General features: G+C 46.9%; 1 protein-coding gene across 3 annotated transcripts in view; it reads left to right on the forward strand.

The window, feature by feature from the left end:
* The window catches only part of Ptpn14 (protein tyrosine phosphatase non-receptor type 14), a 144843-nt gene that overhangs the window by 74205 nt on the left and 43176 nt on the right, over nt 1-27462 (forward strand). For all 3 annotated transcript variants that reach the window (XM_013157553.2, XM_003474584.4, XM_063236725.1), the window contains exons 4-5: nt 20685-20782; nt 23401-23468. In XM_013157553.2, coding sequence (XP_013013007.1) covers nt 20685-20782; nt 23401-23468 — 166 coding nt within the window. The remainder of the gene's footprint in view (nt 1-20684; nt 20783-23400; nt 23469-27462) is intronic.

The raw sequence follows: 27462 nt of genomic DNA on the forward strand, positions 1-27462 counted from the left end.
TGCATTCATGCGTTAAAGAGACACTGTGGCCAAGCAGCAGCAGGGACCTGACCTCCGAGTCTCGCAGCCTGAGGGTGTGTTTTGGTTTTCTGAGGGTCTCTGTGGTGTACAGTTTGCTTCCTGTCACCAGCTGCCGTCATCTAACAGTACTGATGACAGTGCCTGGCATTTAGGTGCAAAGTGCTGTGCACGTCACCCCACTTTTTTATTTCCCCAGAGCTGGGTGTGGAACCCAGGATTTTGCACATCTTGAACAAACACACTGTCACTGAGCTACACCGCTGGCTCATTTTTAAAATTTCAAGGCAGTGTCTCTCACTACATTGCTCAGGCTGGCCTTGAACGTGCAATGTTCCTGCCTCGGCCTTCTGTGTAGCTGAGGTTACAAGGCTGTACCACTGTGTGGACCTATACTTAGTGTCTTACCTGATCACCTTTTGCCAGTTTTGCGAGAAGCTGTGAAGTGGGCACCGAGATTAGTTCCTGAAAAAGGACCATTGGCCCTGGTCTATAACTGAAATTCTCTCACTAACAAGTGAAGAGCTCGGTCCTCCAATGCATGTGTCTTTTCTGTTACTTTACTGAAGAAACAGACCCACGCACATTTCCCCTCTGCTGCTTACCAGAGTTAACAGAGTTTAGTTTCTGCTGGAGTGTTAGCAAAGAAATTCAGGGGGTGGAAATTAAAGTAAAATCAAGGATTACAAAGTGGTACCAGCTGGACCAGGGCTGGGCTTCTGGTGGCATTTGTGTCGCTGGGAGGGCTTGGAAGGAGTGGCTTGGAACCCCCTTGCAAGCTGCCCAGTGCCTCATAGCGTGGCTTCGATTCCCAGGTTGTTCTGTGGGTACCTGGACTTCCCATTCACCCTGTGGCCCTGCATAAGCCCTGGGTTCAGCCCACCCCTGCGGTTGGCCCAGGTGGTTCAGACCCTGCAGATCCGGCTGTCGTAACCAGAGACGCCTGCCAGACACTGGGCTGGGCGTGCATCAGTTTCCGTGTGCCCGCCCCTTTGAAAGGCTTGGTTTATCCATGTAAGAAGCCATCAGGATGCTAGGTTATAAACCCCCATACTTCCTGTTGAGGGGTGGGCTCAGGTTGTTCTGATTTTCTCCTTTTGGGGGTGGGCTAACAGGAAGTCCTGGGATGCATCTTCAGCCCCTTTTATGTTCTGAGGCCAGGGCTGAGTATCTGCCTCATCGCTTATTATCCATATCAGTGACCAATGATTTTGCAGGCAAACAAAAAGTCACTCCAGTCTCATATACCTATAACCTTTTGAAAGAACAGCGTGCCTTCTGCCAAGCCAGGTTAATTTTCACTGGAATCATAGATTTTTATTTCTAAGCGAGCAACCCTGAAGATGACCACGCCCAGTTATTTTACAGAGGATGGCGCCGAGAATGTGAGGGACGAAGGGACTTTGCTCACAGTCACACAACTGCGCAGTGACAGAGGTCGGGCTCTTAGTCTGGCCCCGGAATGGTGTTCCAGTGACCCAGACCTGCTGACATGGTTGAGTCCACGGATGAGATTTATTTAAATTCCCGGAGAGCCCTTGCCAATCGTTCTTCCCCAGCTCCGAAACCACTAAAACACATCAAGGGGATGAGTTGTGTCAAAGGGCAGGAAGTCGTGGAGACGGGAGGAACAAAGTGGGGGGAGGGCGGTGGGACAGGCACTTCTTTGAATGGAGCCCTTTAAATAGGGAGCATTATGTAGAGATTGCCACTAAGATGGGTTTTATTTAGCATTTTTATCAGTCATCTCCAGCCCTGGGCACACCGTGAAAATGCCAAGCTTTCAGATGAACTAGTCCTTTAGAAGAGAGGAAAATTGAGATCCTGGAAATATACCATAGAAAGGTGTCAGCTGGCGTCAGGTTACCTGATGTGACTGTGAAAGAGGTATCCTGCTTTCTGGTGTCGTTTGGAAGAGCTGCAGAGGAGGAATCCCAGTGGGACGCGTTGCGACATGTTTTGGTTTATAGCTTCGAACTCCTTGCAAGGTCAGCCCGGCAAGCTCGCGTTTGCAACTGGGCAGAGCAGTAGACTTTCCGCCTGCTGTTCCTGCCAGCATGAAAATGAGTTACCACTGTTCCCAGCAGAGCCCAGCGCATTTGACGTAAGTTTCACTGAAGAACAAGTCAGACGCCTGATAATTCAGCAGATTGTGGAAATGAAGCAATGTGAGAAGCAAATATTTCTGACCAAAAGTGTTTATTACAGGGATGACTAAAAGGAGAAACCCAGAAGTCTAAGGAAAACTTGGAAATGTCACTCATTACAGTCCCTGGAATAAATGACTCTCGTGATAAAAAGAAAGGGACCACAAAGGATCCTGATGGAAAATTTGAATCCAAGCTACGTGCCTGCTGGAATTCTCTTGGAATGATGGCTGGAATCAACTCATAGTATTTGCGGTTTAATCTTTGAGGAAAAGAGTAGCTGGAAATAAGACATTAGACAAAACCCAGTCTCTGTTACAGTATTAGGAGCATGACATAGCAATAAGAAGACTCATTTTTGCATATTTGGTCTTTGATTAGGCTCCCCACATTCCCGATAATTCAGGACTATGTGTGCAGTCACCCAGGACTTGGTGCTGTGAGCACTGTGGTAGGGGTTAATCCGGAAAGTGCCTCTAACCGAGGTTAGCACACAGTAGGTATTCACAAGAGCCCTCTGTCCCATGTGTGAGAATACAGCACTAAATTGCTGCGTCTCAGGAAACAGATATTAAAATATAAAATCCAAAGAATGTTCTGAAATGCAAAACTTAGCAAAAAAAGTTTATAGCTTTCCAAGCATTTTGTGTTTTCACTTTTGGCTTAGAGATGCTCCACCAGTAAAGTCTGTGCAGATATTCCCAAATCCCAAACCTTGAAACCTGAAAGACCTTTGGTTGAACGCATTTCAGATGGGGGGGGGGGGATATGTATTCAGACTATATCTACCAGGGGCAGAAAAGTCTCTGGGGTCCGTACACCAGAAACCTACAGGAAAAGTGTGCTGGGAACTTCAGTTCAGCCTAGCCAGACCGAGACAGTGTACACCATTGTGGGCTTGGTGCATAATTGATGGCTAACAAAACACAAATTAGTCTAAACCCTGTTTTAGTAGAAACTTATGGAAAGCAAATTTGGTACTAACTTGAGTTCAGGAAATCAAAATTTACCTCCCCAGTGACAGTGGATTTGATATCATTGAAGGTAACTGTCTTGGTTACTTTTCTCTGGCTGCTGAGACAAAATAAAGATGCCCAATATGAGGAAGTAAAAGTCACAGTTTGTGGAGGTTTCAGTCCATAATCAGCTGGCTCCAAGGCAGGGTGGATTGTGGCAGAGGGGCGACAGATCATGGGGGCCGAAGAAAGCAAAAACAGCAAGAGCAAAGGAGAGAAGAGAGAGAAGACTCTGTGTCCCTGAGGATGGTTGGAGCACTCATGCCCATAATCCCAGCATGGAATCATGAATCAGTCACAAACTCTAGAAGCCTGCCCCTTAGCTACAAGAGGCTTTGGGGGGACATCCACACACAAACCATTAACAATGACTTCACATTTGACCCTTATGTTCTAAGAGACTTCTCCAAAGGGGAATTGCAAAATGTAGTTTAAGCAGATTTGTGTGTTACTATCATGGACATGTGTTTCCCGAGGAGGCTCCTACCCACTTTCAGCCAAGGGGACAGATGGCCTGCAGGGAGCCGGCCCCGTGGGCGCTGTGTGCTGTGCCTGGCATGACCTGATAAGGTGAGTGGCCTATGCAGAAGGCAGGGTGGGGTGGCTTTGCCCCGTGGCTCCTGGCTGAGCCAGGGGTTGGCTGTTTAGACCAGTGTGCCAGGCTGACCTGATGCTCCTCTGGGACTCTGTCATGTCATTTAAAGAAGGTGTTGTCTGAGAAGACAAACAGATCCGAGTCAGGCAAGTGGCAAGCATTAAAAAATGAAACTGACAAGTTGGGGCTTTCACCTGCCCTGGTCAGGGTTGCCTCAGTCGGGGAAGGTTCCCCCATGGGACATCCCAGGCACTGTCAGGGCCTGTGTGGTGAACTAGTGCATCTTCCTCGCATCCTTTGGTTAAAGGGACAGTAACCACATCCTTGGGTTGTTTCAGCAACAGCTGCTGGTTTATGTTCGTAGATCTGTGTTGAGAGCTCTCAAGGTGAATCTGGGAAGGAATTAAACAGAGTTGAAAAGCTTGAGACATCTGGTTTAGGGCTGAGGAGTGTACAGGATGCGTGGATGGGATCTTCAGCAATAAAAAGAATTGTGGGTGTTTTCCAGGGGGGTGTAGGACAGCCAGATGGAGAACAGAAGGTTCTGCAGGGATCCTGGTCATTGCTGTTTGCTGCACTTCTGAATGTTTTGGCTTTCTACTTCTTCAGTGCATAATATTTATGCATAATGTAATGTGGTATATCACCTAATCAGATTCTTAGTTTTAGTTTATTAGTACACACATGTAGTATCTAATGTTTATATCCCTTGTTGGAAGGTGGTACGTGTGTATATCACATCTTAATTTATTTATTCACCCCCTTCCTCTCCCCTTTTCCATGCCTTTCCTTTCCTTTTTTTTGTACATGTTTGTGGTACATAATGTTTGTATTCCTCATGTGAAGTTGGTGTGTGTGCATAACACATCCAGATTTTAAACATGAATTTTCTTGCTTTTCTCTGATCTGTTGATTTTTATGGCATCTTGATAAGTGTAAGTTGAAGGAGCAGGTAAATTTAGAAACACGAAATCATTTCAACCAGAGAAAATACCAACATTATAAAAACATTAAAGTAGTTTTCATGATCAGTATATATGTGTATATATATATTTCTTAGGCTGGTTCATGCAGTTCTGGATTCTAGTTGCCAACCAGCACTGAGCATGTCTCTAAGACAGATGAGCTCAGTACTAGATAGCACTTTTCAGATTCCTGTGACCGCCTTCTTATTGCATGCTGATAGATTTTCATATGTGCACATTTGTATACTAATACACACCTGATTTTAGGACGTGCTGGTTCTTACTGGTACTGAAAGCTTTACCCTGAGATCTGAAACTCTGTTAGTCTTTCACAAAATGTTCTATTCTAATGTCAAAAAGCAAGCCTGTAAAAACGTTTATCCACAGGAAATTGGAAAACAGCAGATAAAGGAAAGCTATAGTCTTTATTCCTGATGACTCAATATTTTCTAAAGGGCACGATGAGTTATTTAACTGTGTATTATTCCACAGTGGGCCTTTTTCCTTCCTGAGTTAATAAATCAGTTGAAATGTATTTGGAACTGTGACCTCTGTGGGAGGGTACTGAACAGAACTATAGATATGCTTACGCATTGTTCTGTGCAACTTGCATTGTACCTGAACACACATGCACGCGCGCACACACACACACACATACACACGCATGCATGTGTGACTAAACTGTTGTACTTTATTCTTCATCCTTTATATAAGTAGTTGGTTAGAACTAAAATAAGTGAGAGAGACTCAGTCTAGCTTTCTATCATGGCGACTGAAACACATTTTCAGTCTCTGATGTTCGCGCAGCATTGTAAAAGGGATTCGGCTGGGCAGTGTACAGATTTTCCTTTTGGCCTTTTCACTTAAGAAACTCAGAGTCTGTAGCGATCAGAAATATTACTAATTATCAGCTCAGACCCCTCTTTAAGATCCCAGCCTCAGTGGTGTGGTCATCGAGCCCAGATATCTGCTCTGGCTGGCATCCTGGCACACCCCCTGCTTGCACGCCCAGCCGTGCCACCCTCTGCCCTCCCTTTGCCCACACCCAGGGAGCCCCGTGTGTTTTCTGCTCTGACAGTGGTCCACCTGTCATCCAGGACCACTCTGGTTTTCTGTGATGTTTTCAGATGTCTTTAACATCTGCTTCTCACGGAATTCTTTGTTAAAAATGAACAGCTCTTGGTTCAATCTGCAGCACCAAAACCAACTCTTGAGAGTACTCATATCACACCTCTGCACTTCCTAATTACCATTTGATGTCTCTCTTACCTTTGGATGCCAGATTTTGGTTATCGTCTGTTTGCCTTCTTTTTGTTAGAGGTTGATCTTCTTCTTGTTCTTGTTCTTGTTCTTGTTCTTCTTCTTCTTATTATTTTAGCTTCTTTTACCTTCTTGAGTCCTTAAAAATTATATTCACCATTATTTGCTCCCATGGGCCTTTTGAAGATCAAGGGGGCACCTTTACCCCTAAACCGATAAGCTTTTCTTCTCTTGCTGACCCACATCAGGCATGAAGAGCCCACTCCTAAAATCCTCAGAGCGTGTCACAGCAGGTGACACTGTGGGGCTTTGAAGATGACATGGAATTTTCATAAGTGAATCAAGGCTGTTGGACAGGAAGACAAGAAACCAGGGGCCATCAGCTTGTTTTGCCCCCAAAAGTCCTGGAGACTAAGGCAGCTGTGATTGGTAGCCGGTGGTCACTGAGGGACAAGGTGGAGAGTGTGAGGGACGGCACTGTTAGCAGAGAAGAGGATGTGAGAGAGGAGGATTTCAGTGCGAGGCCCTCAAGGCGATAGGATGCTGTTAAATTGTCGCAGAGGAGCCGGGTCAGCCGTAGAGTGCTTGCCTAGCATGTGTGAGGTCCTAGATTCTGTTCCCAGCCCTGCTTCCCCCAAAAATTACAGCAGAAGGAGCCCAGGGCTTATGTTTTGGCCCCAGCCTCCGCGTGACTTTGTTCAAGGTACATAACCTCCCCGAGCCGGTTTCCTCCTCTGCAAAGCAGAGATGGTGGCATTTATTCCTGCTTCTCACGGCACGGTCCTCACTGCACTCTTGAATTGTGGGGAGTCCCTGCAGGATCCGCCTGGGGAGGGCCAGGGCCAGGAGTCCCACGCTGCTCTTCCTGTCCTTGGCCGTGTGCTGTGAGGTTTGGAGAAACCCGTTAGCCTCTCTGTTAGTTCCTAGTTTGGTAAGTAATGTCTCCTTTACCAAAGCAGAATTAAAAGCATTTCTACTTGAAGTCAAATCTTTTTACTTAAGCTTTTGATTTCTTGGAAGAAAGATTTTTTTTTTTTTTTTTTTAAAGTTCAGGATTTTCCTGTTACTGTCGGGTCCCAAGTTCCTAGTATAAAACTCTTCTCTATATCGGAACAAAAGTTACACAGTGTCTTCTTTACAGTTTTAATATGGCAGGGGCTGTGAAAGAAAAAAATGTTATCTTCTAAATCTGGAGTTTGCTGTATTTTCATTCTGATGAGCATCCCTTTCACGTGTTCTGCTCATCAAAAAACTGTGTTTTTGAAAACTTACCTACTTTTATTATTTCTAAAAAAATTTTTTTCCTTGTTAAACACTGCGGATTTGTCCTTAGTGTGGGACAGCTTGCCTAACATTTTACACCAATCCTGGAGTGAGGTTGGACGGTTGTGTCACCGGCCTCCTCCTGGTCACTGGGATTTTCATGTCATCCGTGCCTGTGTTAATAAATATCCACCGACCAGCTCCTGGTGCTGTGAGACTTCCGGTTACCGATAGTGCAGCAGTGGACAATGCAGACGAAGTCCCTGTCCTCTCGAGAGTCATACTTTTGAAATCTCTATGGTGGCTCATGACGGTCTCATCATTTTTGTAGTTCAGATTAGGAGCTAGAAAAGCACTCTGCAGTCTGGTTCTCTGAACAGTTAAAGTCAGGCAGCAACTTGCATTTCCTACAGGGGCATTGTCAAGTATTGTAAGTTCTTCGGATGCTTATTTTCATGTGATTATTCAGATGTGCTCGGGGCAGAAGATGACGAGGGTGTAGAGGACCTTTGTGCCAACATTTATATAGACGTGCACTAGTTAAGGTGTTTGTTCTTACTGCTCCATCTTTTTATCCGATTCTCCTTTGGTGTCATCTTAAATCTGTGATCATGATGTTTATGAGGAGGTCATCCTGTCCCCACGCGTAGTAATGCACTTGGTGTCAGCTTTGAAGGAAGTTGGCGGGAGACAGTGGAGAATGCTCAGTCGGCAGTTAGTTCCGTGTTAACTTGTCGAATCTTGTTACTGTGTGTTTCTGGTCAAGTTGTGTCACCCAGAGCATTTTGATTGTCATTGGCCCTTAATTTTGATACTATTGTGTTTCGTGAATGGCAGTTTTGCTATAATGGGGTCAAGTGGGACATGTCATTGGGGGCTTTTCTGAAATTGTGCCAATGTCATGTTATTAAAATGATAGAATTTGATAGCTTCTAGCCATGGCTTGGTTTCATGACCTGTTAACAAAATAGGGGGCCCTAAGTCTTCTGCAGTCACTGTTAGATGCTCGCTGAGATTTTGTTGGGGTAAGGTAAGGTACCTGTGTGTGTAAGGTACCTGTGTGTTTTTCTCCTGGTAGGAGTCTTTTCTTTTGAGTGGGTCAGTACACACTGACCATTGAGATTCTGGGTCCTCTCCAGGTTTCATGCCCCGAGTTCTTGATTCTTTTTCTTTTTTTTTTTCTTGGTGTCAGGAATCGAATTCAGGGCCCTGTACTTGCCAGGCAGATGCCGTGCCACTGAGCTACTTTCCAGGCTGGAGTTCTTGGTTCTTAGGGACACTTGCTGAGTTCCTACTCTGTTTTCTAATGAGCTGTTTTAAGTCCGTAAGCCTAGGGTGAATAGGAGGGGTGTGCTTAAGGCAGTCTTCTCCATGTCGTGGAAGATAGGAGAAATTTTCTAAGATTTGGGGAGTACAGTTCTCTGTTTGATAATCTCCCATCTCCAGCCCCGTTTCCTAAACAAAAGGTTTCCTTTCACCTGCGTGGAGTCCCTCATCACTTTAGGGCATCATTTTATTTTTCTCTCCAGGGAAAAATGACAGTTAAATAACAGAGTTCCTGTGTCCAGGGTTATTATAAAAGGTTTTGTTGTAGAGACTGAGACAGTTAGAATATGAAAACTCAAGAACAAGAAAGGAGACCTCAAATTCTTTTTAAATTGCATTTAACAAATGAAGTACCTTCTCCTTTAATCCTAAAGCCTCAGAAGGGATTTGAAAGGGAGAATTGTAGAGAGGCATTTCCATGCCTGAAAACATAAAGCACAATTTTGGCGGAACTCCAGGCAGAGGAAGATACTAGATTCTTGGACAGAGAGATGTTTCGGGTTTGGTATTTTATCTTTGGCAGTTATTGCAACATTTGATCTCCTCGGCTGCTTTTGAAGATGCTGTAAGAGAAAATTATTCATTCCGACTGTTACACATGCAGTAAACAGTCTGTGGGTGCATGTCACAGTGTGTTTATGACTTTGAAGTTTTTTCTCTTTTCCTTCTTCCTGTTTTACCTTTGAGATGTGTGTGCCGGATTACAGGAACCAGACTCGATGTGCTCTCATTACAAAAGCACAGTGCTGTCCTTGAAGAGGACTCGGTTCAGAAATCAGGAGTCTTCGCAGGTCTCCTTGGCACACCGAGGACCACTTCAGTCCCCTGTAAAAAGGAATTAGGGTGCTAGGCTTAAAGGGTAGAACATGACATAAAGTGACACGGAAAACACTTGGGAAGCAGTCCTACACATGTAAGGTATTGTCATTGTTAATAAATTTTTCAATACTCTGATCTTTTAATATTTGTAGAAATTAAGCTGAAGGTGGTGGTGCATGCCTGTAATTCTGGCACTCAGGAGGCGGAGGCAGGAGGATCCCTGTGAATATGAGAATAGCCTCGGTTACATACTGACTTCAAGGGCTGTGTTGATCTACACGTGGCAAAATCAAGTCTAAAATAAATTTGAAGAAATTGACAAAAGCAGCTAGGGATAGCTCAGCAGCACAGCGTTTGCCTGGCAAGCAAGAAGTGCCCACTGTGAAAAATTTCAGTCTTCCAAAGTGACAGACATGGGTATGTTCTGTTCTGCTTTCGCCGTACTCTAGGGACATGGTTACATTTCTTGCTGACAGTTTATAACTGGCTGTCTTTGAAATAAGACCTCATCATATTTGCCTATAATGATATTTGTCCTACTTTCAGTGGCAGCAGAGACCTCTAGAATGTTAGATTTTTGAGGAGAAACAAAAAGGTGAATAAACAAAGCTTATAAAATAGCTAAGGAGGCAAAATTGATTTACAGGTTAAATAACTGCCCTGAGAGGAGTAAGCTAAAGTAACAAACTGCATTGTTAACACAGAAGATGGAAGAAATTATTCTAATTTGGTGAAGACAGAGTCTTTATATTATGATATATATAATGCTAAAGTTCAGTGGTTTTGGTTCTTTGTTTTGTGGCTGAGTCCAGTGTTATTTTATGTCAAGTGCCTTGGCAGCTAACTTCCGAGAAAGCTTTCTTTTTACCCATTGGATTTCCCCGAGTCAGTAAATGATCATAATACGTTTTGCATAATTAAGAAATCTGGGCTCTTTTGCTCCTTGTGTGAACTATGGAGCAGAGGTGGGTCCTGCCCCCAGGGAATGTGTGGGCCAGTAGTGTGCAAAGTAGAAGCGGATGGATTTGTTGTTACCGGGCATGCAGAACATCTGAGGTAGCTGAGTGCTGTCTGAGGGGAGGAGCTCAATGTGACCTTGTTGGCCAGATGGAAAGTGGAATGGGCGTTTGTCATCATGCTGTGGCAGTAGTATCACTGTGTTAGCAGCTTTCCACTGCTGGAACACAATACCTGTCATCCACAGCAGGAAGGAAAAAAGACTTCCTTTGGCTTATGGTTTTGGGGGGTTCAGTCTATGGTCAGCTGGATCCAAGGCAGAAATGTCATGGTGGAGATGTGTGGCACAGGAACACTGCTCATCTTCTGATGGCTGCAAGCGGAGAGATCAGGAAGAGCCAGGGAAGAACAGGCTGAGATGTGAGACCCCCTGCAGGCCCCACTTCCAGTGACCCTCTTCCCCCAACCAGGCCCTGCTTCCTAACTCCACATTCAGCTGGGAATCAGTGGGTTGACGCATTCCTGAGGTCAGTGTCCCACTCACCTCCCAAAGTCCCACCTCTGGAGAGGTTTTTGAGGGATAGTATTTTTGATCCAAATCATAAAAGTCACCCAGGAGGATCTCCAAAGTATCACTTTTTTTTTTTAAACTTCTGAGCATAAATTGTAGTTATCTCATTAATCATGTGTCTTGTCAAGCTTCTGTCCTCAATTTTTTTTATCAGTTGATATTTTCAGGTGCACATTTAATAAGGGTCATTGTTGTAGAGCTGGGATCCTTTCACACTGTGCCCAGTGTGTGCCATATTAGAGACCATGGGGCAAGTGGGCGCCTGCAGAGTTTAAGCACCAAAGCTTGAAGTCCAGCAGTTGGGCAACTGTAAGACTCAGATTGATCACTAAATACAAGCACCAACCCAAGTTTCATGAGGCTGGGTTTGCTCTTAGGTAGGGACAAAGGTTGGGTGAGGGCCTGGTCCCCATGAGGAGGTCAGAAGACATTGCTTCTGATAGAAGACATGGAAAGGAAAGGAGTGGAAGGCGGGAGGTATTGGCTGCCCATTCATTAGCAGGACCAGGAAAACACTCCCCAGTCAAAGGCATATCATTCCTCCCTCCTAGCATGCCTTAGGCTGAGGCTCCTGCAGTTGGCGGGAGTTCCCTGGGGCTGGCTGGTCACTTGCCTTTTGGAGAACTGTGCCCCTTAGCTTGCTTCTGAAGCGCAGCATGTGTGTGCAGGGCGGTGGGACCAGCACGTACCATTTGCCATTGCTGAGGAAGGCCAGGTGCAGGAGGAGGAAACCCCACACTTGTGGCTCAAGGCCGCCCCGGGGGACCCAGCCGTCTGACTTTTATGGGTTGGGAATGTCTGTATTTTTGTTTTCTATTTTCATCATAGTCTCTAGGGATCTAGAATTAATTAGTTAATTTCTTCTATGACCTCATCCATCCATCCATCCATCCAGATTTTGTGAAGCCTGTAGTCAGTGTTTCCTGCTCATTTCTGGGATGGTATTTCATCTGCAGAAAACTGATGTTTGAACACTCGCGCTCTTGTGAAATGATTCGGCCACGACCTTCAATCAGGGTTCCGAGGAGCCCCCGGCCACCTCCAAGGCAGCCCTCTCACCTCCTGTTTATCAATTTCAGTGTGGTTGTTCTGCTTGAGACCCAGAATGTTGCTGACGGTAGTTGTGCTGCTCCAGCTGCTGGGTCACCGGATTCCTAGGTGCTTCTGCTGACTCCTCAGCCACAAACCTGGCTCTTGCCCAGAAAGACAGGTCCCTGGGCAGTTGACTCACTGGCTTGCAGATGTAATGCAAGCTCCCTTTTCCCACAGTGGACTCGTAGGTGATGTTATGAGCATATGACTTTCAGAGCAGGCAGGTGTGTATTTTGAGCTGATGAGTCAACACATATTTATGACCAGTGTGGAAAGAATGGGCTGTGTATTCCACAGCTGCTGGTGCTCGGCAAAAACCCTCCTGGCACCTTGGCTGGTGTCCCTGGTGCCCACCTGCAGCCCTATTTTATTTAATGCTCCTGCACCCTGGCTGATGTTCGCCCCTCCAATTGCTCTTCTGCAGTTTGGTAGCTCAGAGCAGCTTAAATCATTTAAATCATTTACGTAAAACAAGTGGTCCCCGCTCAGCATGCCTATGTGCTCTTTGCATGAAAATAGAAGCTTTTCAAGGCTCCCCTTGGTGCGTGATGAGTGACATCCTGAGACCTCTGGGTCTCTCTATGAAACCAGAGAAGTAAATGTGGGGCCAGAGGTACAGCCCAGTGGTACAGTGCCTGCCTGGCTAGCGTGAGGTCTTGAGTTCCATTCCGGGTACCAAAAAATTTTTAAAAATCTGATAACCCGACTATGGAGGACTGGGGTCTCCCCTCTTTCCTTCCTTGGGGTCAGTATTTCATCCATTCAGACACAGTGGTGGAGTTTTTAGGGTATTTAGAGTTGTGCAACTGTCTGCAGTCTGATTTCAGAGCACGTGGAGTCATTCTTTATTCCTTCTTTTCCTCAGGCTCTGGCAAATACCAAACAGCTTTTCTGTTTCTATGGATTTACCTGTTCTGCACATTTCACATAAATGGAGTCGTCCAAAATGTGGTCTTTTGTGTCTGATATCTTCCGCCTCACGTAATGTTTTAAAGTTCCTCCAAGATGTAGCAAGTACCCATACTTTGTTCCTTTTTATGGCTAAATAATATGCCATTGTTTGGGCAGACCATCGTTCTGTTTATCCATCATCATTTGGTGACCATTGGGTTGTTTCCCGTTTCTGGCTGTCATGAGCACTGCTGGTACTGTCGTACGTGTTCTTGTATGAACATGTTTTTGGTTTTCTTGAGTGTATTTCTAGGAGTGTCATTGGTGGGTCACATGATCACTGCATTTTAACTTTTTGAGGAACTGCAGAATTTGCTCAAATCATTGACACCTTAATACAGAGCAAAGCAGATTTGGCTTCTCGTGCAGCATCAGACACGTCAGCACTGTGCTTCTGTAGTCCTGTTTCTCTGGTCAGGGATATCATCTCCCACAGCAGCCCTTGTAGTTCCTCCCAGCCCGGTGGAGATGGTCACTGGGGAGGACTCTATCCTGACAGCTCAGGACGAGGCTGCAAAGCTGTGACGTCAGGACACACCCTCTCCGGCTAGGATGCGCGACGGGAAAGAAACTTTCTTTTTTAAACAGAACCCCTGTGAAATGACAGGCTATCTTGGGGGATTTATTGTGCTTATAAACTGTAGCTGGATTTGTAATTTGTTCTAATTAACGCAGGAGTTCAGGAGTGGCAAGTGTGCGTCAGGCTGGGACATGCCTTTCTGGGTCGACACCCCTCCCCAGCCCCGGCCTGTTCTCACCGGTACTGAGGGGCCTGTATGTGTGATCCTGTGCACTGAAGCAAACATTCCCCTTTTTAGGAAAGAATTGCAATCCTTTGACTCACTGAAACTAAGGAGTCTCAGGGAGAAGGAAGCCGCCTCTGTCAATAGAAAGCATCATTGATCAGCAGATGTCGAAAGCTTCTGGCCCAGACTCTTGCCAAGGAAATCTTGTGTGTGTGTGTGTGTGTGTGTGTGCAGGTGTTTCAGTGTTCCCTGCCTGCACATGGGTCCAATGGTGCTGTGGCAAGGACCAGCAGGAAAACTTTCCCTTTTAAGGTTATCTTTGTCAGAGTGACAGCTCTCCTCTCTTCCTTGGGTGTGTTGCTTCGCAAGGCTGCTTTGTGTCCGTTCTTGCAATCGTCCTGGACCATGCAGCTGGACATGTGTTACACAGAAAGGCATTTAGGTAGCGCTTGGCCCAGGGACCTGACCCGATTAGGCTTCAGGAGTGGTAAAGTGAAATTTTTCCAAGGCTTTAGGCAGCCGAAGGATGGAGGGAGGAAGGCATTCAGGTTTATCTGGTTGCACGCCTGTGTGGGGACTGTTTATCTGGTTCTGGCAGCCGGATCGGTGCGGCCACCCTGCCCATTATCTGACTTGCAGCCGCGGACGCCCTTTGGAATGGATGGAATGTGCTGCCCTCTCCCTCCTGCTCCGTTCCCGTGTCCATCTCAGATGGAAAATGATTCTTCTTTGCTCTCTTGCATCTCAGGATTCTGGGACACCCCATCCTCTGTCTTCTCCCTTTATCTTTTATAGTCAAGAAACATCCACATTTGTTTCTTACTGGTACAACATAACATTGGCCAGAGGAAGCTCTTGCTATCTAGGGCTTTGGGACATTTTGTACTGTCCTGGGAGAGCTGGGCTCCAGGGCATCCTGGCAGGGGGCTTCCAGGGTAGCAACTTGTGCAAGAAGAGAAATTTTTCTTTTAAAGCCAGGAATGGGCATTTTCAGTCTTTGCACGCTCGTAGTGAGAACCTTAGCTGGTACACAGTGGTGCCTCCAGCCTCCTTGGCTGTGGGCAGGTGGCAGAGGTTGAGGAATGTGAGGATGGCCCTCTCTCTGAACTACACTGTCCCTCTGCCACTGGTGTGGGGGAGTCAGGTTTGAGCTGCAGGGGAACCCCCAGTGACACTTCAGGCTGCATCACAGCTCACACATGCCCCTGCTCCCCGGTGTTTCTCTCTGAAGGAGTGACTCCTCTTGTTCCAGCCCTCCTTAGACAGTAGGGGTGGAACCAGGAACATCTTGGCTATGCCTGCTGCAGCAGGAGCGTTAGGGTTGCAACAGAGATGAATCTGCATAACTTTCTGTGGTCCAGAATGTGGAAGCAGGTGTCTGCAGAGACCCTGGGAACACTGCTAGTGAACTGCATGATTGATTGAGTCAGAGGCTTGATACCTGGTCCAGGCTGGCCTTGAACTCCCTACCTAGCCCAAGTTGGCCTCAATTTTATATCATCTTCCTGCCTCAGCCTCTGCAGTGCTGGAATGATAACGTCCGTGCCACCATACCTGGCTGCAGTTTGCTTTTCAAAAATACCCTGCCCTTTGCTCTTCGTGGAATCGAGGGGCCCAGTTCCTAGCTGCTGCCGGTCACAGCCCCAGTCTAGGTGGGAGCTTATACCCGAGGTTTCCCATGTTCCTCAGTGCTGCTGGGGAGTTGTATGTGAGGACTGAGACAGAGGAGACACAGCCTGCCGTAGGGTTTTATGGAAAAACACTGAGTTTCAGTATTTGCTTTGGGTTAGCTGCGCTGGTTGTGCAGAGGGCGTGGTCCTCATGAACAGCACTGGTGGTGCTGTTGTTAACTGTGGTCCTCAGAGGAGGGGAGGGCTCCCCGGCCTGGCACAACAGGGAGTCATATTGTGCCCCCTGCCTCTGTGGTTGGCTGGCCTCAGGCCCATGCGGAGGCAGCCTTGCCTGTCAGATGCCTAGGTAATCAGGCCTCGGCCTGTAATCCCAGCACTCAGGAGGCTGAGGCAGGAGGATTGCTGTGAGTTTGAAGCCAGCCTGGGCTACATAGTGAGATGCTGTCTCAAAATAAAACTCAAAAATAACCAAAAAGAAGCAGTGTTACCTGGGGCAAGTCAAGTCATTCTCTTCTTTCAGTATGGCTTCCTATTCTACACCCAAAAAAGGCTGGACTTGAATTTTTAAAAAACTTGCTTTGTTCCGTAGCTCAGCCATGACCATGCTGCGGTGGTACGTGACCCTGCATCTCTGAGACTTTGGACACAGGCTTCTTGCCGTTCCCTGTGGGCCCCACCAGGCCCATTCCCAAGGCCCAGGCGCCCTGAGCAGTGTCTACTGCCTGGACCATGCTGGTCTCAGGACCGAGGGTCACTGAGGCTCTGCCCCGGCTCACTGTCCCTCTCCCTCCCCTTTCCTGGCTACAAAGCTGGTCCCCAGGGAAGTATAGACCTTGCTGGCAGCTCAGACCTTGCTGGAGGGGCCCCTGCCAGCTGACCTGGCATGATCAGTAGGGTCATGACAGGCTGCTGTCACCTTTGGATCTGCTGGGGCACTGCCACAGGCCTGGGCATGGAGTGCTGGCTTCACCTGTGGGAAGAGGGGCGTTTACTCCCCCTGGGTGTTCATGTGGTAGTGTGGGACATGCTTCGTGGGATTTCTCAATCTGAGGGCAATGAACCAACCTGCTGAGGAAACACAGGCACCTGATTGCTCATGTGAATGTGGATTAAAAGCAGAGACAGAAGATCATAGCAGTGCCTCACATTGATGGAGGCTCGTGGCTGCTTTCGGGGGTCATTTTGAAAGAGTTCTTTGATACTTCTGTCGGAATCATTCAATGCTCTATTGATTGGAAGCCGTATGGCTTTGAAATTAAGCAAAAACAATGAACTTTCTTTTGCAAATCTTAGAGGAAAAAGGAACTTGGAAAGGTCACAGATTTTGTTGCCCTGGGACAGGAACATTACAGATAGACAAGGGAGGTCGCAACATCAACCAGGTCCCATTTGTGATGATTATCAGGAACCGATTATTAGTAGCACTTTCTGTGTCGCCCAGAGGAACCTGAGTTTACTCCACAGATGAGTCTTTAAACACGAAACTTGGAGAAGAGAAATTCTGTCTGTATTCAGCAACTGTAATTAAGTCCACCAATTCTCAGAGGGAGCGGAGAATCCTAAGCTCAGACTGGTCGTTGGACCTTAAGGGACAGATGGGCTATTTCTCGGTCTTTGAGTATGAAAAATATTCAACAGTTTCCTTGGGAGCTTGGAACTTCAAAGAGGATCTCTTTGGAAAGTTGGCAAATACTTTCCTGGCACGAAGACTGGTTTTTCTTTCTTCCTTCTTCCTTCCTTTCTTTCTTTCCTTTATTTTCCCCTCCTTTCCCCTCCACCCAAAGCCATTACAGGGTGGAGTATGCTTCCATGAAATTGCATGTTTCCAAAATAGGATTCACGGTTATATTCTACTGCTGGTATAATTGAATCTCAAATCCAAACTGAGCGGAACCCAAGCGTCCTAAAAATAGAATTCCGGCTCATATTCCTGTCTCTCTCCTTCACTCTGGGATACAATCTTTATGTTTTACAGAAAGTGCTTTTCAGTGTGAAAATGTCCCGACCGACCTGTTTCCACAGCCGCCTGAACCTCGTCCTGGGTTCTGCAGACTGACGTCGTAGGATTCAAAGTCGTGTGGCTAGAGCACTGTGTCATTACTGCTGCCCACATCCCCATGTCGTCTGGGCGACTTCAGGAGAGGGCTCGGCTTCCTCAGTGCTGGGGTTTCTGTCCCCCAACACCCTGCCTTCCCGGCCAGGAGCTGTGTGAGAGGGAAGCAGGGTGCCCTGTGTCCTGGGTCGGGGTGCAACTAACCAGCGCTTGCTCTCATGTGTGAAGTGAGAGCTGGGAGCAGCAGGGCAAAGAAAAGCAGAGCTTTCCTTTAGCAGGATCCAGGGGATAGCTGGTGGGTGGCCTCTGTGAGGGAGCCCAGAATAGACATATAGTCCTTAGTGATCGCTTCCTCTCCAGCGTGAAGTCAGAAAAGGGTGTAGCGGTGGCAACTAACGCTAGGCTAGCGCTTCCCAGGTTTTATGTCCCGGAGCAAAGTCACTGAGCCCCGAGGTGGTGCAGTGAGGAGGGTGGCAAAGGGGATGCGTGACTCCAAATGGCAGAGACTGCCTCAGCTCTGCCGGGAGGACCCTGGCAGCCAACAGACCTAAGCTCACAGGAAGTGCTTAGTAAGTGCATTACACACTGTATTAATATCCACCCGTCTCCCCAGCTCGCAGAACAGAAAATAAGTGGAAAATACCCAGGACGTTTGCTAGGATGAGCTCCTCTTCCCTCATCTTATCTGACCTGGAGATTTTGTTTCCGGGATGTTGAGTGTTGGGAACGACGCTTTGCCTTTCTAGGAAGCTTTGTGATTCTTGGGGTTCCACTTCTGGATTCTTGTAGGGGGTGTTTGTTCCTTGTTTGTTTGTTTGTTTGTTTGTTTGCTGGTTTTAGCAATCCTTCGGTTTCATGGAAGCAAAGCACACTGAGACCCTCAAGCAGTATCCAGGATGAAGTGAACACTTTTCTTCTCCCTTTCTTGGCTCTTTTGTTTTTGTTCCCCTAGTTTTGAAAGTGGGGTGCTCAGATGGGAAGTGGCTCACCTGTAGAGACGTACCCGCTTTCACAGTGACCTCTTGGCACTGAAAAGAGGATTTGATAACTCGAGGACCTCTTCCTTGGCTGAATTTCTGCTGTGTAAGAACTGAGGAGGTTACAGATGTGAAAAAGTGTCCATCTTGGGGGGCAGTTCCTGAAAGCTCTTAAAGAGCAGCTTACCTTGCATGAATGAGGGGGCCTCTTCCTGCTGTATGAGAGCTGGCCCGAGACCTGATGGGGAGTTGGAGACAGGAGAACCGGGAGCCAGGCTGGGGCAGTGCCCAGGTGGCAGAGTGCCGAGAACTCTGGAAGGAAGGGTGCCGTTGGGTGCGAGCAGGAAGTGGGAGGAGCTGTCTTCCAGGCGAAGTCCACGTCCCCCTTCTCGGTGGCTCGAGCCAGAGGCCTCCCAGCTGGCGCAGTGATAATGTGCATCATGAATTTACTTTTCAATATAGATCTTTTATTTATTTCAAATAATATAAAACCCTAAGCCATGCTTGGAATTATCAGAGCACACGCTCCTTGAAGCAGAGGTGCTAAGGTGAAACTTTTGTCGGAGCGCCAGTTGCTGAAGGCAGCTGGGGTCAGTGACTATGGCCAGTTCTGACTTCAGGCCTCTCTGTCCCAGGACCTCCTCAAGTCCACAAGGGGGAGAAAAAGCAGGAAGAGATTTACGCAGCCTGTTTTAATATAGCAATTCAAAATGCTTCAATTTTTAAAGCTTTACTCTTAAATTGTATCTTCAGATTTATATTAAACTGTTGCTTCAAAATTTTTATTTATATGGGTTCTCCCCTGTGAAGAATAAAGAGGTAGGTCAGGATTTTGCTTTTCTTTCCATGGCGTGGTATTACCAAAAATTCCCCTAGGAAATGCTTGCATATATATACAGGAAGTGGCTTTGGTTTCACAGGGTTTTTGAAATGGTCCTACCTGATATTTACCCCTTAGTTTGTGTGCATTTTAAAAGAGTACAAGTGCCCCTTCATGACCAGATAAGGGCTTTGGCCCCTACATTCCTATATGGGACCTGTCTTCCTGTTGGCGGGGAACTTAGCCACTTAGAGGAATCAGGAACCTAAGGTCGTTGTGATGAGATCAGAGTTGCCCATGGCCCTAGCTTGATCAAGGGGACACAGAGGTTTTTAGATGACTCCCAGCATGTGCCCTTCCAATGTGAGTGTGAATTTTCCCTGCCAAGGCTCGATGTGGCTGTCTCTGTGTTGTCCTGTGGGCCCAAGAGAAAAGAAGTGAGGGTTGATTGAGGTGTGTGGAGTAGCTATCAGTTTTTTTTTTTTTTTTTTTTTGTCTTTTTCGTTTTTATTGGTACCAGGGATCGAACTCACGACTGCCTGCTTGCAAGGCAGGCGCTTATGCCGCTGAGCTAAATCCCCAGCCCCGAGTAGCTATCAGTTTTGAATTTCCTGTCCCCAAGAAACCTGGGCTTTGGTCACCCCTGGTTCTGCTGGATTGAGATGTCAAGGTTATACCACAGTAAGCATTACAGTTACCAGATGGATTGTCAGTGTTCGCCAAGAAGTGATACTGGACAAATGTGACTTGAAACAGTGACTGGTTCGTAAGAATGTGATCAGAGGACGTGATGTCCTAGGAGGAAATGCATGGGGTGTGGCCATGACAGTTTTACTGGCCAGGAAGCAGTACTCTGGGGTCAGGGTCTGCATGCTGTATATGGCCACACTCAGTCTGCATTTTGCTCGTGGGAGCCAGATTTCAGGGGGCAAAGTGGCATCCGATCAGACTTTGAGGGGTCACAGATATTTATGGTGCAGCCTTGCTCAGAAAGGCTTTATTCTGTCCATTAGCAGGATTCTGAATTATTCGACCCATTTGTCGTCTGCTGTACCAAACTTGTGCGTGTAGAAGATGGCACATTTCTAGAATCTGTTCAAGAAATGCACCCTGTTGAGCATAGCTTCAGCTGTGATGTCTTCCTGCATGTCCAGATTCAGAGGAGCGCTTCCATTCCTGGTCTTCGTTAGGTAGAACTGGTCCTTGTCAGTGATTCTTCCTGTTGGTTCATAAGCAGGCAGTGATTAGATAAGAGCACTCTCGAACTGAGAATGAAGAGGATGTGGCACCTGTGACATCAAACAGGGATGAATTCAGCACAGGCCACTGCCCATCTTGCATACAGATGACCTTTGTCAACAGCACCTGCCTATCTTGCTGTGCACTCTGGGTTTTGTGTGCAGAGACATGTATGTTACAGAAATGTGTTCCAAGCTTGTGTATTAAAGGACATGTCTTCTTCTATTCTCATGAACAGATACCAGTATTACCTGCAAGTCAAAAAAGACGTGCTCGAAGGGCGGTTACGGTGTACACTGGAACAGGTGATCCGGCTGGCCGGGTTAGCGGTGCAAGGTAAGCTGGTGCACGTGACCAGCGTGTGACATTCTGCTTCCTTGTGAGCATGGCGTTGCTGGCTTCTCCTCGTGGAACGCTCCCTTGCTTTTTTGAGCTATCTCGAGTTAAGATGAGAAGTGAGCGATGGGGTGGAAGAAGGGTGGACCTCTCAGAGCTGCTTGCGAACTGCTTGTGCTGATACAGTTACAGCTTGTGAAGGAACAGCAGCGTTTACCCTGCCTTTCCCGAAAGCTGCATCTCAGAGGCTGTGGGACATTTTCTCAGAATTATTCCACCAGAAATGTGGCCGTAATCTGTGGCTTGATAGTAGAAATCTGTTACTATCACAGCTTTCAGCGTGACAGCTTTGACCATCATTGTGGAGTTGATTCAGATGCAGTCAGAGATAAATTGTCCCGCAGTGGTAATGTGAAACAAATACATATACTGCCATAAATTTATATTTCAACCTGCCCTATTTGGATTTGTCAACTGGCTTATTTCATTTACTTTTTCTACTTGTTTATATGTAGGTGTGTGTGTGTGTGTGTCTGTCTGCCTGTCTTATTGTTGAATGGTGGCTTAATTGTGCTAGACATATTACAAACAAGCTAAAAATACAAATTTTTGACAGGGAGTCCTTATTTTGTTGATTTTTTGTTTTTGTTGTCATTTTCTTGGTACTGAGGAACGAACTCACAACCTCACACTTACCAGGCAAGCACTTGAGCCACTAAGCTAAATCCCCAACCCCCTCATTTTCTTGCAATCCAGCTCATGTCCATTGTGAGCCCGCCAGCAGCTGAATCCTTGCTGTGTGGACTGTTGGTTGCAAAGCTGCAAAATGAGTTTCTCTTCTCACAGTTTGAACTGAAGACCAGCCTCTGCATACTAAATATCTGTAAACCCACCTTCCCCTGGCCCCTTTCCTCCTGGGTGACTGGCCACGCTGTGGTGATTTCTGTTGGCTCTTCGGTTGCTGTGGCATTAGCTCCTATTGTTACTCTGTGAGGGGAAATGAAACAATGCGTGTGTCACATCTGTCTGTTTGGTGGCTGACTATGACTGGTAGTAGCATCATTTAAAACATGGAGCACGTCGCTCCTAGACAGAGGACAAGAAGATGTATTACCACCCATCTTCAAATCGAACCCTTCTCCTGTTGGAAAGCTTGGATTAAAAGGCACATCAGAATAGAAGCTGTGATGGAAGATGATAACTGGTGATTGAAATGGAAAGTACTGGGGCTGGGGATTTAGCTCAGCGGCATAAGGGCCTGCCTTGCAAGCAGACAGTCATGAGTTCGATCCCCGGTACCGATTAAAAAAAAAAAAAAAAAAAAAAAGAAAAATACAAAAAGAAATGGAAAGTACTAGAGTGAGTCAGTTTTGTCTTTTTCGTATTTTTGAGACAAGGTCTCTCTGTGTAGCCCAGGCTGGCTTTAAACTCACGGTGATCCTCCTGCCTCAGCCACCAGAGTGCTGGAATTAGAGGCGTGCCACCACTCCTGGCTGACTGTTGCTCTTCTTGACTGCTCTACCTAACGGATAATTAGTTGTGTGCTCCCGGTACATTTGTAGGTCTATTTTTGCTGTCTTGGCGAATTCTCGAGGTTGACCTCAGAGTGTTTGTGCAGCTAGTCATTCTATAGCTGTTCTTACCATACAGATGCCTTAATCTGCATCTGTAACAGGAAATCAAAAAGCATGTGCTCCCGCAGACCTTTGGGAGATGAAAACAGGACTGAACAGACCTTTTGGCTTCTTGCAGCATGTGAAGCTGCTTAGGAGGTGGAAAGGTGTTCCAGGTTGCTTGCCAACAGTGATTTACAGTGGGAATTTCCCGCTGTAGATATAGGGAAAGACACAGATGAGTTTGCCCTGAAGTTTTCCAGATTAACCTCAAGTTAAAAAATCCCCTTGGCAGAGATCTTAAGAGATGAAGCAGGGCACATTCCACAAAGAGAAATGCAGGTTTCTTTTAAAGTCTTAAAGTAGCTGTTGGGAGTGGCTTTCACATTTTTCTATTCTTTCCAAAAATTGTGTAGTGGTGTCCACAGGTCAGTATTTAGTGTTGCTGGGTAAAGGTAGTAACTACATTGAACACAACTGTCTTGGTTACTTTTCCCTCTTTGCTGGGACAAAAATACCTGATGCCCAAAAAGAAGGAAGGAAAGGTTTTTTTTAGCTCATAGTTTGTGGAGGTTTCAGTCCATAATCAGCTGGCCCCAAGGCAGGGTGGCTTGGCACAGGGACAGCACTTCAAGGCAGCAGCCAGAGTGAAAAGTGGGGGAGAGCAAGCTTTTTTCCTCCCTTGTATTGTACACAGGCCACCCTACCTCTCCAGGGCTGGTGTAGCACTCACCAAATCTCTGTGCCCTTCTTTTGCACAGGGTGAGGATATTTACAAAGTAAGGATCCTGGCTCCCTGCTGAGACTGTCAGTTAAACTTCTAAACTTCTCCAGTTGACACAGTATATCAACCATAACCACCTCTTTAGCCTTATTTTTATGTAACAGTGATGCAGAAATAGAATGCAGAGGACTCTAGTGTGTGGTGACAGGTTTACCCCATTTTACTCCAGCTTTAAGAACTATGTAATAACAGTGACCCTTCGCCTGTTCTTGTCTTCTCAGCCGACTTTGGAGACTATAATCAATTTGATTCTCAAGATTTCCTCCGGGAGTATGTGCTGTTTCCTATGGTAAGTGCAACTTTTTTTCTTACTGTTCTGCCTTTGTACATTCCATTCTTTCCTTTGAAAATGTCAGAGAATGTTACACAGGCAACATGTTCCCTCCAGAGGGAAGTTCACACATTTATAAAGTAGGGACACATTTTACAAAACACACCAAGCAAGTCAAGATGCCACTTCGGCCCCAAGGCACTTCCCTGCTTTCTTTTTCAAATGCAATAGTTCCTTGTTGATATATGGAGAAGCCTCTGGTTTGGGTGTAGATTTTATAACCTGCCACTTTCCTGAATTTGTTCTTCAATGTTCACAGTTTTTGGTGGACTCTCTGAGAGGTTTTTATACATAAAACCACATAGATTCAAGAAAATGAAAACAATTTTTTTTAATTTCCTCCTTTCCTGTTTAGATACTGTTTATGTCTTTTTCTTACCCAGCTGTTTTGGTGGGTCTTCAGTGCTGTGTTGAGGAGCACCGTGCAGAGAATGGGCTGAGGTGAAGTGCTTGTGTGTCACATATGAGGTCCTGGGTTCAGTCCCCAGCAGTAGGAAACAAACAAACAAACAAACAGCACCCCTCAGGGGTAAATATACTCTATGAGCCAAAAGAGTTACCTGTTGAAAACATCTACGAAAGCAACTGAGATTACACAAATGGCAGAATATCTTGTGTTCACAGACTGGAAGAATCAGTCAAAATGTCCATGCTGCCCAAACCAATCTTCAGATTTAATGCAATCCCCATCAAAATTCCAATGAGACATAGAATAAGCAATGCTAAAATTCATAAGGAACCATAGAACCACCCCAAAGAGCTAACGTCATCTTGAGCAGAAATAACCAAGCCGCAGAGCCACTCTGCCTGACTTGAAACTGTTACAAAGCTCTCTGGATTAAAGCAGGATGGCACATGGTAGAGCCTTAAAAGCAGACAGTTAACCATTCAAATGGAAGAGGAAGCCGAAGCATAAACCACAAGGCTGTGATCAGTTGATTTTTTTATTTTTTAAAAAGAAGCCGAGAACACACAATCAGGAAAGAACAGTCTCTCCAGTAAATGGTGTTGGAAAACTGGCTGTCCACATGGAAGACACGAAATTAGGCTGCTATCTCACCCTTTGCACAGGAAACAACTCCAGGTATATCAAAGACTTTGGGATCAGACTCAAAACCATGCAACTGCCCAGAAGAAACGGGGAGAGCTGTATACAGCATAGGTCTGGCAGCGATTCAAAAGAAGACACACAGAACCCCACCAGATCAGGGAAAATAGTTCACAGCGGTGGTCAGCAGGGAATGGTAATGAAATCCCAGGGAGACCTCGCCCCACATCTGTTAGGATGGCTGTCGGCCAAAGGAAAGAGACAAGTGTCAGCGAAGCTGTGGAGAAGGGGGAGGCTTAATATGCACCTGTGAGAGTTTAAGTCAGCACAGATACCTGGAAAACAGTATAGATATTCCTCAAAAGGAAAAACTAAAACAGAATTGCCCTATGGTCTTGCTGTCCCACTTCTGGATATATCTGAATACATTCAGCCTTTAAAAGGAACAAAATCCCATCATTTACACAGCGTCGATGAATCTAGAGGACATTGGGCCAGGTGAAATGAGCCGGCACAGAAAGCTAGAGGCTGCATGATCTCCCTCGCTGAAACTTCAAGCCCGTGAAAGCAGGAGACAGAGAGTGGTGAGCCAAGGATGGGGCAGGGGCAGGGGCCTGGCCATGCTGTCCAAGGGTGCCAGGCGTCCCTTTGACAGGAGGAGTAAACTCTAGTCCCTGAAGCCCAGTCCTGTCACGATGGGATGTATTTCAAGAAGGCTGCACGGTGGGTTCTGAGTGGTCTCGCTGCAGAGAAACAGCAGGTGTATAAGGGACCAGATGCCAACCAGCACAGTCACCCATTCCAGCGGTGCACGCACCGTACCAGGCGTCACACATGCCTAATCAACACAGGGTCATTGTCAGCACAGTAAGACCCCAGGAAGAGGCTTCTCTGCTAGGCACTGCTGGCTCGCAGTGTGCTCCAGTCCCTGATCACCCATGTGGGAGACATGCTGTCCTCCGTCCCAGCCCAGAGCCTTGGTGCCTGGTGTGCCCTGTGTGCCAGCACTCTGACCCTCGTCTTCCTATTGCAGAGGTCCCTATGCAGGTGTCACCTCCCAGAGAGTCTGCCTTTCCGTGACAGCTGGCCTGTCTGATACACGCCAACCACCACACTCCAGGACCCATTGAGTCCTGAATCAGGGCCAGCTAAGCTTTGAGTCTCAGGGAGGATTTGCTGGTCTCTGGGGTGGCAGCCTGAAGGTTGGAGTGGAAATCTGGGGTCCCAGACACAAGCCTGGGGTAGAGCAGTTCCCATCTGACATGCAGCCTCCAGTTCTAGAGATCATGAGTGTCACCACTTACACATTTTTTCTGGAGCAGCTATTTTGCCCAGAACACTGGCCTGGGCAACTAACCCCAGGGGACGAAGTTGTACAAGCCTTGGTACATGTTTTTAAGGCAACTGCAGCTAGGGCGGCTGAATAGAAAGTTTGCAAGATCGCCTGCCATGCCAAGTGTCATAAAGTGTCATTGGGATTTTAGTTGGGGAAATGCCACATGCTTGGAGGACGAGGGAGGCTTCCAGAATACACAGGACCTACAGAAAGCTGGACTGCAAGGGGCAGGGAGGGAACAGGCAGGGGATGTCCAGATGGAGCTTGACAGGGTTTGGGGTTCAGGGGGAATTGTAGGGGTTGAAGTTTCTGAGCCTTTGAATGCCTGGGCTCCCCCAGCAGTGGCGCTTGGAGCAGGAGTTGTTCTGCAGGGAGGGAGTCAGGCTGGGAGCTGTCGTGCTGCAACATCTGGACAGAAGACGGAAGGGGCTAGCATTGAGGACACACGAGGAAGCACAGCAATTTAGGAAATAAAATAGGCAAAAGCTGCCCTCTTACCAGTTAGGAGGGTGCCTAGTGATGTTCTCAGGTACTTATTTTTTAGAAAAGTGTTTTTATGGTACAGGGGATCAAACCCAGGGCATGCATTCAGCTACCTCCCCTGTTTTAAAAAATTTTTTGAGACAGGATCTCACTACACCACGTGAGACTTTAGCTCCTGATCTGGCTGCCTCAGACACTGCAAGTGCTGGGGTCACCATGGTACGCCACTGCACCCGGCTTGAAGAGTTTATTTTTATGCTTCTGTAAATATTAGCCCAGTAGTCATAGACAACGAAGTGCCACTTCCATAGTGTTTATCTGGTGGATGACCTGTGGGGTCCCTGTAATGTTGCCTGTTTTGCGTTTTGTGTTTTGAGACAGGGTCTTGCTATGTGACTCAGGCTGGCCTTGAACTCACGGCACTCCTATCTCTGCCTCCCAAAAGCTGGGATTACAGGCATGTGCCACCACATTCTGCCATGAGTGTTTTCTTCCTGAAGTCCTTCCTTCTCCTCCATTTCATCTTGACTTTTGACCGTGATTCTGTCTTTTCAGTGACTCAAACATTGACGCAAATGATCCCCTTTCTAAGGGTGGCTTGCCACGCAGTGTGAAGTTGGCTGTCCTGGCCACTAGCACCTTCCGCCAGACCCCCCCTCTCTGGGCATGCAGTGCCTAATCAATTGCCAATTAAAAACCAGGTCCTCTGAGGTCACCTTCTATGGGTAGCTGGCACAGAGCCTGATGATAAAGAGCCAGCTAACCGCCCAGGGCAATCTCTCTCTCCCCACCTTCCCTGAGTCTCATTAGACTGTTTCCAGCCAGAGTAGTGAACTCAGGGATGTCCTTGTGGAAATGAGTGCTGTGTGAACTGCACCTTTGGGAAACAGACCAAAGGGAAGTCATCAGAGCCTAGCCTGTCTCTGCCTCCCTGCCGTCAAAAGGCCAGATGCAGATCAGGTGTAAGTTTTGAGCGCCTAGGATGAGTAAGACTAGAGGTACTGTGCACATTAGCACTCGGGATGGATTTCACTGGACCAACGCTCACCTTGCTCTCAGAAGTTAGGGAAAATCTGCAAATCTCT

This window comes from Cavia porcellus, unplaced genomic scaffold, assembly GCF_034190915.1.
Source record: "Cavia porcellus strain 051 isolate PalLab524CR breed Dunkin Hartley unplaced genomic scaffold, mCavPor4.1 scaffold_26, whole genome shotgun sequence".
NCBI classification, from domain to species: Eukaryota; Metazoa; Chordata; class Mammalia; order Rodentia; family Caviidae; genus Cavia; species Cavia porcellus.